Raw genomic sequence first — 13,497 nt, forward strand, 5'->3', positions numbered from 1 at the left:
TATCTGCTTATTCTTTTCCCTCAATACCGCTATTCCACAGAGTGATCAGCAAATGCAAGAGAAGCATTATGACACTAATACTAATTGCCCCACAAACGGCGAGGCAGGCATAGTTTTCAGAGATAATGTAAATATCTCAAGTGAACATTCTGAAATTGCCAGCACAACAAGATTTATTGTCATTAGAAGAAGAAAGGGTACCACACCCAGAACCAGAGTGTTCGAGCCTTCCAACCTGGCAAACACATTTGCTTTTCTAAGAGAAGCAAGGAAGCCAACAACAAGAAAGTGCTACATTGCAAAATGGAAGTGATACTCTACTTGGCATATTAAAAAATAACTATTCAAGGTAAATACAACAGACTCTATAGCACAACTGACTGACTGCAACTTAACATATGCCTCTCTAAAGGCTTATTTAGCGGCAATAGCGGCTTACACAAGAGGTCACTTAGGAAGATGCTTCTTCAAAGTTCCAGTAACAAACGTTTTCTGGAAGGGGCACAAAGAATTGCACCGCCTAGGAAATTACCTGCACCCACAAGATATCTAAATGTGGCACTCACACAATTAATTAAGGCACCATTTGAACCAATGCAGAAGGCCTCGTTAAAGATACTCACCCTAAAGACAGCATTTCTGGTGGCCATCACATCTCTGCTAAGGGTAAGTAAGAAACAAATACTCACAGTACAAGAGCCATACCTTCAGGGGCCCATGGACAAGATCATTATGTGAACAGATTCACAATTCTTACCCAAAGTAGTATCACACTTCCATATTAACCAAACACTACAAATTCAGAGTTCTTTCCAAAAAACAAAGACGCACGCAGAAAGAGCTCTACAAACGCTGGACATTAGACCTGCAATAATGTACTACATTGAACAGACAAAGTCAAGAAGAAAGACAACACAACTATTTGTCTCCTTTGCAGGCAATAATATAGAGAAACCAGTAACTAAGGGTGCAATTGCCAGATGGCTCTCCTAGACTATTCACACCAGTGCAGGTGAAAAACTGACCTCCACACAAAGAGCACATTGAACAAAGAAGAAAGGATGGACGATTGCCTTTTTAGCAAATACACCACTGCAGGAAATATGCATGGTAGCAATGTGGTCAACTGTATACATGTTTACAAAACACTACTGCAAAGACATTCAAATGAACAAGAAAGCTCGAGCAGGACAAATGGTCTTACCACATCTATTTACAGACAAAAACTAATCTTCAACCTAACCACCGCAAGAGTAACAAAAACGCTACTAAATCTATGCACAATATATGAATCCAAAAACGATTTGCACTGCAAAACATATATTTTCTCACCTGTAGGTGTAGTTTTGCAAGTTGAAGAATTTCCTGGATTCACAAGCGACCCACACACCTCCACCAAGAAGATGGAAGGAGTAAAAAAAAAGAATCTGAAGATGTCCAAAGTTGAGAGCTTCCAGAGGAGGGAGTATAACATCACAGAATGCACCAAATGGGTTGTCTATCAGCTCTCAACAGCAACAAACGATACAAATTAGAAGAAGGACTTAAAATTGTGTAGAATTGCAGACCCAACCACTAGATGGTGGAATAATGCACAGTATGTGAATCAAAAAAATTCTTCAAGGTGCAAAACTACACCTTCAGGTAAGAAACTATAAGCTAATAGCTCAACTTTAAAGATTTTCTTTAGATGCAGAATTGTATGGGCAAATAACTTCAATGACAGAGCCTTGTGTATGCGGCTTTCCTTCCACAAATCATATGTGCATTTTAGTCAGGAGATGTATATATTTTGATAGGCTAACACTAGGTTTATGTTTTTAATCCTGAAGCACTTTGGCCAAATATCCAGATGGAAGTCCTTTTACTGCATCTGTTAAAGGACTTTCAAGTGGCATTACTCCTTCCTCATTGCATAAAGGAAAGGATAATGTTTTCAGATCTTTTCCAAACAAAGTTGAAGCAAGCTCATGGTAAACAGGCATATTCCCCTCACCTGTGTACTCCGCTTTATGTGAAACTGGTATTCCAACATTTTGTTTTGGCCCTGGCATCATGCTAATCTAAGTGCACAGCAGTCTATGCCCGTCTCTGGTAATGCAAGATCCTGACCCTGGTCTGTATCCTTGGCGAGCGCACAAATCTTGCCCTCATAATAGGCGTAGGACTATGGTTCGTGCCCTGGTAGAATAATATAAAGTGGGGGTGCCAACATAACAAGTTTGTGTGAAGCAGATATTTTTCTTTTTGCCAAGGAAAGTCAAGCCTACTGATACCTCTCATGTAAAGTTCAGCTGTTATGTGACCTCTAGAACCTTGCTTTGACATTGTGTGCATGTTGAGGGTAGGTATGCGCAATCAGTGTAGATCACATGTATGTTAGTAGGACTTTGTAGTAAATCTAGGACTCCCTATGTGGTATGAGTCAGAGTACTGGACCAGTGAGGTCCAGTTTGGATGGCTCGTAGTTTAGCATGGCATAGAATGAATGGTTTAGCAAGACACAAGATGAAGGGTGATATGTATGGCTTCCACAAACCATGAACGTGTGTTGACTTCATTCCTGTGGCTAAAGATTCAACCACTGTAGTAAGGGGGGATGGAGGCAGTGTTGCATTTATTCATTAATTGAGAACTTTAATAGAAAAAGGCTGCTAAATAATTCTTCCTGAGCACTGGCTTTTGTTTATAGTGGAGGTGTAAGAATGTGACTGCAGTTTTTATTATTCAATGTGAGGAGGGTTATAGGAAGGGCCTGCCTTTCTACCTGTCCCTGGTTACTGCTTAAGGAAGGTTGATCACAGCCAGTTGCGGAGAAGTCACACTTCATTATGTCCTTATTTTTGATATTCCTGCTTGAAGCCTGCCCCATTGCTACCTGCTGTGAAAGTCATCCCATTGCACAAAGGCTGTTTCTGAGGAACAGCAAGAAAAAGGCATCTGAAAGGGAATCACCCCAAACCTGTTCTGAAATTTTAGGCAGTGGATCCACTTTTGCTGTCTAGAAAATCTGTTTAAATGTGGAATTCAAGCCACTCCATTTTATTACAGTTCCATTGTCTTCGTGGCCAAGGAAGGAAGTGTTCTACAGAGTACTCAAAGGAATGCTATGTGACCAGGGCTGGTGTCTGCCTGATAACGCGTCCCACAGGGATCCTCCCTCATCCCGACGCTGTTCAACATCTACATGGCACCGCTCGCCCACGTCGCACGACAACATAACCTCAACATCATCTCCTACGCCGACGACACCCAGCTGATCATATCCCTAACCGAAGACCCCCACACCGCCAAAGCCAACCTCCACAGAGGAATGAAGGCCATAGCCGACTGGATGAAGGACAGCAGACTGAAGCTGAATTCAGACAAGACGGAGGTCCTCATTCTCTGACCCACCCCATCAGCCTGGGACGACTCCTGGTGGCCCACATCGCCAGGCACAGCCCCGGAACCCACAGGCCCGCAACCTGTGGGTCATCCTCGACTCCAACCTCTCCATGACCAGGCAAGTCAACGCCGTCTCTGCGTCCTGCTTCAACACCCTCAGAATGCTCCGCAGGATCTTCAAATGGATCCCCTCCGACACAAGAAAATCTGTCACCCAGGCCCTCATCACCAGTAGACTTGACTACGGTAACGCCCTCTACGCGCGAACAACAAATAAGCTCCTGAGACGACTGCAACGAATCCAGAACTCCTCGGCCCGACTGATCCTTGACTTCCCCCGACGCAGCCACATTACACCCCACCAAAGAGGCCTGCACTGGCTCCCCGTCAACAAGAGGATCACCTTCAAACTCCTTATCCGCGCACACAAAGCACTACACAACGAAGGACCTACATACCTCAACAACCGACTCAGCTTCCACACCCCCATCCGAAGCCTCCGCTCAGCCAACCACGCCCTCACCACAGTCCCTCGCATTCGAAAGCCACCGCCGGCGGTAGATCTTTCTCCTACCTCGCCGTCAAGACCTGGAACTCTCTTCCTACCAGCCTACGACAGACCCAGGACCTGCTGGCCTTCAGAAGACTTCTCAAGACCTGGCTCTTCGATCAGTAGCGGGCCCCCCTCCCCCCAGCGCCTTGAGACCCTCACTGGTATGAAGCGCGCTTTATAAATACAGTGATTGATTGATTGATAACTAGGCTCCCACAGATGAGGAGACATCATCTGAAATCTGCACATCTTGCTAGAGAAGCAGGATGTCTGTCTAGCACCAAGAACCCTGCCTACCTTCTCAGAGAGGGAAGGAGGGTTCTGGTGGCTATGTAGAATGAGAGACTGTCTAAGAGGAGAATTCAGCTGTGTTCCCATCACACTGAACACCCAGACGTTACTCACTGCCCTCCCATTGCAGCCTCAGCAGTGGACCACGTCTAGAAATCAAACCTGAGAAGTAACCATGTACTGTCTGCAAGGTCCCGGTGCTACTGCTGCCTAAATCCAAGAGAATCTAGAGAAGCAGAAGCCTGACCCCAACCTGGAGACTGCACCTGCCAGACAAGCAATGCTAGTGATCCTGTCTGCCACATCAAGTGTGAGCCAAGCAAGCATGCCATCCTGCTCACCTGCCACGGCTCAAGTCTTAAGTGAGCAAGGTGTGCAGCTGACTGGGTTGGGAAGACAACTGTAGTTGACTTAACATTTAACATCTGATCCTGGCTTTACCTAAATATACTAGAAATAAGCACTGAATATTAAATCTGGACAGGGCCCACAATACATTGACGTTTCCCAGTGAAGGTAGTCCCTTTTCCTTTCCATCAGAATCACTGCTGCCCCAGCTGTGGTATAGTGGGCTAGTAGTCAAACTGTGGTATTAGGGCTACTGTATATAGTTTTAAGTCCCAGCCTCCCTAGTTGGCTAAATTATGTGGTCTTGAGAAATCAACTTTTGGATTTATTCCTCTGTCCCCAATTTTTTTCTCTAAGATTGCGTGCATGTAGAATCAATTTAGCTGTTAGCAAATTTGTGGTAAAAAAAGTAATCTGATTTAAAAATTACTTCGGGGAGGGTAGGCAGACAGGGCTTCTGTCCCCTTTTCTGACAATATGTGTGCACCTTGAAAGAGGCCTACAGGGAGAAATAAACATAAAGGGTATAATCCCAGGACTGCCCTGAGCATGGTTTTCATTCGCCCATTTAGGGAATGTTGACAGCTGTAGGTAAGCAACCCTATTTGTATCTCTAAATATGAAGCGTCATTAAAACTGCATTGTGGGAATCCTCCTCTGCTACTGCTGCCCCCTCACCCCCACCCCTCCTCCCCACGCAAAGCCACAGACCGGCACCTCTTTCACCCTTCATAGATGCTGACATAGTGGGATACAGACCCCCTGCCAGGCGGCTTGAGTTTTCTTTAGGCAGATAGTTGTGATCTGCAAAAAGCGTGACATTTCGGGTCCTTCGCCAGCTGAACGTGGCCGACGGGACAGACCACCCACATGGCTGGACAAGAAATAGGGAACGGTTCGCCACCCCACGGTGCATGGGCAGTGCACGGGGGCTCCCCCTGATAGGCGGTGCCACGGGGTTAGGGTTCCTGCCAACCCATGACACAGGTTAATCCTGTAAGGTAGAGAGCCTGCTTACACTGCATTTTCAGTGCAGACTTCCTATCACTGAATACTTTTTTTTGTAAAGTTAAATGCCCGTATAATACCTGTGTGCTTATGTAGCTCGAAGAGAAACTGGAATGCGTTCAAAGAACGAATCCTGCTTTTCCTAGTTGTACACAGATGAATGGCATTGGATCGGGTCATATTGCTGCGCTCCATAATAACATTTTGTCAAACAAAACGAAATTAATATTTAATTCCGCCAACGCTCGGGCTCCCCGCGTGCGCAGGCTTTTTGGAGGTTCATGTGGTGACGCGGCCTCAGTCATTAGTGCGGTGCCCCGTGTGATGCTGTCTTATCAGGGCACCACCTGTTGTTTGCCCTCACCGCATGTCGAGGTTGCCCGCGGATGTCAGCTGTGACCTCCTGTCAGACTTGCATGAGCATTAACATTTGAAATCCTTGACATTTACCCTCTTCTAAAAATACCTGTTGATTGCGCGTTGGAGTGACCTGGCGACGGCAGTCTGCCTATTCTCGGTCCGCTCTTGTTTTTTAAACGCCAGGGATGCCAGCCTTCATTTCTCTTTTTCGTTTCTCTCACGTTTTCCTTTCTCCGATGAAGCTAGCGGCCTCGAGAGGGGCGCCTCGGATCTGACTGCTTTTTGTGAGCTAACCTTTTGTTGCGGTATCTCGCGCAGGAGTGGCGCAAAGCTCGCGCTCTCTATAAGTAGCTCTGGGGTAGATGTATCAAGAAATCATTTTGCACTTCTCTAATAGCGATTGTTAAGGAATCGCTATTTGAGAAGTGCAAAATGGTATGTATGTAGAAATTCGCTATATTTTAGCGATTCCTTAAAATTCCTTAATTGCGATTAGCAAATTGCTAATCGCAATTAAGGAATAATTTTCCCATTCATTTCTATGGGCCAGGAGGCCCATAGGAATGATTGTGCAGTAATTCTCAAATTGCGAATTCGCAATTTGCTAATCGCAATTTGAGAATTATTTCAAGGGTGCAGGGGTGTCTTATGGACACCCTGCTGCACCCCTGAAACTTACATGTGTGTGCATATGGCACACATACATGCCCTATGGGCATGTATGTGTGTCACATGCCACCTTCAAAATAGTCATATTTTGTTTTTTTAAAGGATTTCGCAAATTAACACGAACCTCAAATTGGTGTTAATTTGTGATTCCTTAACCCAAATTCGCAATTTAAAAAAGTATCATACATGCCATTTAAGGAATCGCAAAATTGCGATTCCTTAAATGCATAAGCAAAATAAGGAATCGCAATTTTTTGCGATTCCTTATTTTGCTAATGTGTGATACATCCCAAAAGATGCTAAATGTCCGTTTGCGATTCCTTAAGGCCGAAATTCGCAGAATTTCGGCCTTAAGGAATCGCAAAAGGCTTGATACATCTAGGCCTCTGTTCGGTTACTGTGATGTACCAGGACGAGCTTTGGACCCAATAGGTTTCTTGTGTGTAAGGCATAGCTAATGTTATGGGGGGGGCAGTCCCTCGATGGCGGAAGTCAGTATAAAGTACACTGCATGCGTCGGGGCGTGATTCAGGGGAGGCCTACTACAGTAATCGAACGTCTGCCAAACAAATGGTGGAAATTCCGAAGTATCCTTACTGTTCTGCCCAACTATTCCGAGGTAGCCATTCTGATAAAAGCTTCACTTTGTGAATATCAGTTGAGTGGTGTACACCGTAACAAAATAGTGCTGTTCAGGTCACCGGATTTTGGACTGCCAATCTACATCATTTTTGGAGGTTCTTACTCCATTTAACACTGAAATGTAAGCCATACCAGTCTTTAAAACAATGTCCATTCATTACCTCCAACCATTGAGCATTTATTGATGCTCACTGTGTCATATTATTCAAGCTGCAAGTCAATGATTTAAAAAAAAAAGTTGTAATACTATTTTTAGGAATAGTAAGAACAGAGCAGTAACTGCAGAATATTGCAGATCTCATGTCAGACATCATGGTGCTTGACATTCTGAGCTGTGTTCATGAACATAAACCCATTCCCTCCCTTCCCTCTGTACTCACACCCACCCACTCTGTCCTTGCCAGGAGAGCCACACTATAGTCATATTTTGTATGGGCCCGTAGGCACGGATTTATCTCAGTTCGACTGGTCAATAAAGCTGCCTAGGGTGTTAGCGATGGTTGGTATCAACACGATCTGGGGGTGAGTGCTTGCAAGGTTCAACACTCTGTCCATCATCCCCTTTGGTTTTGCTTTGTTCGCCCTAAGTTGGCAGGGTATGCCCAGACATAGGTCCCTTGCTCTCTTTGCCACTGGATTCAAGCTAGCCCGGCTGATGACAGCTGATTAACCAGAAACCGGTCCCAGGATGCTTGCTTCCGGTCCAGGTAAGACATGGCTTGGCAGTTCGGGCTGGAATGTTCTCATGAAGCACAGGGTCAGACTGATTTGCATATGGCCATGTCTGAACTGGGGTGGCGGAGTGAGCTAAAGAATGATGATGTATTAAACCCAGATCAGTTGACTTGGGGTGAGTGCTTGCAATGTTCAACACTCCGTCCATCATCCCCTTTGGTTTTGCTTTGTTCGCCCTAAGTTGGCAGGGTATGCCCAGACGTGGGTCTCTTGTTCACTTTTCCACTGGATTCAAGCTAGCCCAGCTGATTAGCCAGAAACTGGTCCCAGGATACTTGTTTCCGGTCCAGGTAAGACATGGCTTGGCAGTTCGGGCTGGAATGCTCCTATGAGGCACTGGGTCAGACTGATTTGCATATGGCCATGTCTGAACTTGGGTGGCAGAGTGAGCTAATGAATGATGATGGATCAAACCCAGATCAGTTGACTGGGGGTGAGAGCTTGCAATGTTCAACACTTCGTCCATCATCCCCTTTGGTTTTGTTTTGTTCGCTCTAAGTTGGCAGGGTATGCCCAGACGTGGGTCCCTTGGTCACGTTGCCACTGGATTCAAGCTAGCCCGGCTGATGACGACTGATTAGCCAGAAACCGGTCCCAGGAAGCTTGTTTCCGGTCCAGGTAAGACATGGCTTGGCAGTTCGGGCTGGAATGTTCCCATGAGGCACAGGGTCAGACTGATTTGCATATGGCCATGTCTGAACTGGGGTGGCGGAGTGAGCTAAAGAATGATGATGGATTAAACCCAGCTCAGTTGACTGGGGGTGAGTGCTTGCAATGTTCAACACTCCGTCCATCATCCCCTTTGGTTTTGCATCAACACGATCTTATCAAGTTGGTGCCATTCCGGTATAGCACCGCTACAGCGTTTAAGGAGTCTCACTCTTAGCAATTGGTTGCATACCGGCACAGCTACAATAAGGGTAATCACTGTCAGGGCCTTATGCAGTCAGCGAATGAATATCATTGAGGGGGCACTCCTTGCTACTATTCGAGTTAGTCTGCCAGTGTTGCTGCTGCCTGCTTTAAATCTGTTGACCACTTCGTCCCAGCGATTTGATATAGGCTTCTGTCAAAGGCCCCTCCATTCTTCTCTCCAGAGAACCCTACCCTCTAGATGCAGCACTCATTCCTCCAGGCGTCTACTGCGGGAGGTGTACGTGCCTTCCACTCCTAGTGATGGGCCAAGCTACATGTCACTGGTGAAGCTGAACGCTGAAGCCAGTCTAGGGTGGCTTGTGTTCCAGTCTAGAAGGGAGCTGGCCTGGCAGTTCATTCTCAGGTGTTTCTATTGAAGCAGGACCAGGTCTGACTTGTATGTAGCTGATCCCTATTTGGAAATTTACAGTGAGCATTGGGCTAGAATGTAGACCCCATAACTACTCATGGCTGAAATTAATTCAAGCATACCAGACATCACAATATATTATTCCTTATATTATGGCATAATTTGCTTGGCGCCAAACCACACTTACTCATATTGCAGTCATTTCTTGACTTATGGAATCATTTGTTATATACATCAATAACATCATTATCTATATGCAACAATTTTGTCTTAGGCATGGCTGCTGGTGTGACATGGATATCAGTGCAAAATCTGTGTGAATATGTATGTTCTGTGTACCCTGAGCACTTGCTTTGCTGGCTATCCCTATTAAATATGCCTAGTGTGAGGGTAGGATCTTCTGCCTCTAGCCTGAAACTGAAACGCCAGAGCAACATTTCATGTTCCCATCCAGCTCCTTCCCTCCTTGAGGCTGTTTTCAAAAGGCTCCTACAGCACTGTCTGTAAACACAGTGTCATATTAGCCAGTTGCTTTGAAAATTGTTCTCTAAAATGCAACATTTGACTGCTACGTTTCTAATTGTTTCTTGGAGCAGTCGCAGCCAGCATGGCTCGCGGGTGAGGGGGCGGGCACGGGCAGACTCACGGCGGGGGGGCGGGGGTTTTCTAGATTAGTTTAAAAGAAATTCTTACCTACAGCCGGGTCCTGCGTCTTCTCTGCTCTTGCTCTCCTGTCTTGTTCAGGAAACAGGAAGCAGGCAGCAAGGCTCCATCACCTATTCAATACTAATGCTGCAATGCAGAATTGTGATTGGTCTGAGCGCTGTAAAACGGCGCTCAGCCAGGGGCTGGAGGGGTGGGCATGTCCTCCATGCAGGCTGCAATGCAGCCTGCATGGAGAATGGGAAAGTGTGCATGACAAACAGTCTTTGCGCAGTCAGGAGTGGGAAAACCACTCCTCCCCTGCCCTGCTCAAAGAGCAGAGCAGCCCCGCCCACCTGCTCGCCGCAAGGCAGCAGGACACAAAACATAAAATGACAATAACTCTAATTTATTGTCACCTTATGTTTCTCATTGCTTAAAAGCAGTGGGGCGACGCTCCTCCACCACAGCAGAGGAGCCGTCCCTGCCTTGGAGTAGAACCTTCCCGAGCTATCCAGGGCGAGAAGGGAAGGAAAGCTTGCTTTCCTCACTGGCTCGGTCAGTTTAGGGAAGGGGTCTATGCTGCATCAGTCTGAAAGGTCACCAGCTGTCACTGTCTGCATTTCGATCCAATTGCTAGAAATGCTGCTGAGCCTGTAAGAATTTTCAGCGCTGCAAACCAAACAGAATTTTGCCAGTTGCAGCGCTTTCCAAGCAACTAAAGAGGCAATTTCCGAGCCCTTTTCAAGAATTTGCCATCCTCACTAGTTGATGCTTTAAGGGGGCTCTGCTGTACCTTGCCTTATGAACACATAATCTGTCAGAACAGAAGAGAGATCTGCAGATAATATAATAGTATATTAAGAGATGGCTCCAGAAAGTCGTTCTAAAAGAGAATTGTCGAAAAAAGCAGGAGATAGAACCGACAAATCGTCACAAAGTAGAAGGTAAAGGGATGGTAAAAACTACGTGAGGAATGGACTGAAATTCATTGTCAGAGAAAAGGCATGATATCAGAAAACACATTATGTTTACTGATTTCAAAAGATGTCGTTTTTTGCTTTTTCTCTCATAAATTGTCCCTGATGTTCCAATGATTGGAATGTTACATTTTTCCTAACAGTTTTATTCTCTACCCGAAGTTGTTTCAATCTGTTTATGGTACTTCTTTGAAGAAAAATCTTTGATTGACAATGCTGATTTCTTTCATATAGAATATGAAGGCTCGGGGACAGAAGTTCATCGAAAACCTTCGAAATGTGGTGTCTGCAAATATGGACGTGAGTGTGATGAGGATGCAGAAGATATTGGGTAAGTTCAAGGAATCATCAGAGATTTCACTTATTCATTTGAGAGTTCAGAGTGAAAATTAATATTTTGAAATTAAAGTGCTTTATCAGTCATTTTATATGGTGGGCCTTTTTCTCTAGATATAGTGAATGGACCTCTGCCAGGTGACAAAGTCACTGGCCTCTGCTATCACAGCACGGTGGTGGAACTCTCATCCCATTCATAAATGAGCCCAAAAGCCCTTATTTTTGCCACCCATTGATGTTTTCAAAATTTTTGAATCCATTCCCATCTCAGTCTTTCCATCATCGTGTCATCTAGCACAGAATATATAATCAACGCGGTTTAAGTTCCTGATTGTCAGTTTCAAATCTAGCCAGGACCTCACAGAAACCATCTCCTTCTGCTATATTTGCCAAGTGTTTAACTCTTAAGCCCGCTCTACTTTATAATTTCAATCCTTCACCCTGCTGCTACTGCAATTATTTTTGTTCGCCTCCTTTCATTCCACTACAAAGCTATACTAGTGAACTAAAATGCAAATCACTAATGTATGCCATTTAAATAGTGCTCTAATCTATCTCCTTGAGACAAAAAGAGTCATTGATCATCGCCAACCCAGGCCTTAGAAAACAGTGCCATTATGTAACTCCACTATTTACTGAAGTTATGCTCTTTTTCTAAACTTCTTACGGCCTTTCTCCTGTTACAGCTTGAAACTACTTCTATTACGTTCTAATGGTGTGTTCTACGGATTTTGTACATAACTTCTGTTGGAAACCTACATTTTCTATTACATATTGACATAAATACAAAATAGGTAGTATATACCTCCATAAAAAAATTGTTGACCAGAGATTTTCATTTTTGATTTGTGTTTTTGTATGATTAGAGATGTAATTTAGCTTGGGTAGACATTGCTAATTTGGGCTGAATTTTTTGGGACGACTTTTTAAAAAATAGCAGATGTGTTGCAGTAATGATGTAATAATTCAGGAACCACGAGACGTACATGCTTCGTTTTGGGGATCAAGTAGTCTTATAGAAACAGAAAATAACTGCTCAGAGCAACCCTACCTTCATTTTCCAAAATGGCTGCTCTATAATAATGTGTTTTAGCCATTATATTGGTAATGTGTTTTAATATTGTTTTGTTTCAGGGTTTCCATTGATTCAAATTTGTCAACATTAGCAAAGCAGGTGGTAGCAGAGGATCTTTACCTCCTGACTGAGTGTTGCTAACTACAAAATCTGAGGACTCCTTCAACTAAGAAGAATGTGTCATATGCCAAACTAATCAGACAGAAAAGCTAACATCCACTGAGGCTGGACAGGAGAGAGTTTGAGATGCTGCAGAAATACGTCAAGACAAAGTTCACAAAGATTGAAGTTGATGGGTGAAGATAATCAAATATTGTTTTCATTGTGACAACAAGTGCTACAATTCATATGCAATGGAAAAAAAACCTGAAAAAAATTGTCAAAAAATAGCAGAAACCTGTGAATCACAACAAGAATCCATATCTTCTGAGAAAGTGATGACAAACAAATCCAATGCCCATCTACTTAGAAGATCGCGGGCTACCCCTCTTCCACCTCCAACAACTGATCAAAAAGCAGAGGATCCTTAATGTGTTATCTTTAGTTTAGCCAGGACAAGGGCCAAAGGGACTGACAAAAGAACAATGTACAGAGTATGTGAGCCACAAAGGGCAAACATGCTTTTATCTGCAACTAGTTTCTTCCAAGATGAATTTTGTTTTCAGCCGAGTAGCTGAACTAAACAGCGAGGTGAATGTATGCCCACCTGAACTGCATGTCTTTATGCCTTCCAAAATATGAATGTACCGGTAAATTTGCACTCTTTGAAAAAGCAAATGAAGTTTTAAAGCCACTTGAGTGTTGGCTATGGGTTTACACTCAGTGAGATCAGAGAAATAATGGTCAACATTGATGAAACTGTATTTACCCATAATAATCAAATTAAGGTTTTTCTGGGTAGAACATTCAATCACAGAATTAGTTTTTGTTTGTCTAACAAAAAGAATGAGCTACTTATAGTGTTCTCAGCTGATTTGGCTACTAAAGTTCTTGCTACCAAAATACGATCACAGGATGCAGTAAAATCAGAAGGAACATTTTAAGAAATGTCCTGAAAGATTTAGATGTTGGACTTGAGGACAAATGTTGTGATGCCTCAGAGCTCCGCAAATCATGGAAGTCAACAAGAATACCTGTTGTGGTCAATAATTTTTTACATCATTGCTTAAGATGAACAAAGCAAAAC

At 44.1% G+C, this 13,497-nt stretch overlaps 1 protein-coding gene across 1 annotated transcript in view; it reads left to right on the forward strand.

Moving 5' to 3' along the window:
- TMEFF1 (transmembrane protein with EGF like and two follistatin like domains 1) overlaps positions 1 to 13,497 on the forward strand; it is a 712,972-nt gene that overhangs the window by 600,953 nt on the left and 98,522 nt on the right. Inside the window, exon 5 of the mRNA XM_086965347.1 lies at positions 11,135 to 11,231. Coding sequence (XP_086821473.1) covers positions 11,135 to 11,231 — 97 coding nt within the window. The remainder of the gene's footprint in view (positions 1 to 11,134; positions 11,232 to 13,497) is intronic.

Source organism: Lissotriton vulgaris, chromosome 4_1, assembly GCF_964263255.1.
Source record: "Lissotriton vulgaris chromosome 4_1, aLisVul1.2, whole genome shotgun sequence".
NCBI classification, from domain to species: Eukaryota; Metazoa; Chordata; class Amphibia; order Caudata; family Salamandridae; genus Lissotriton; species Lissotriton vulgaris.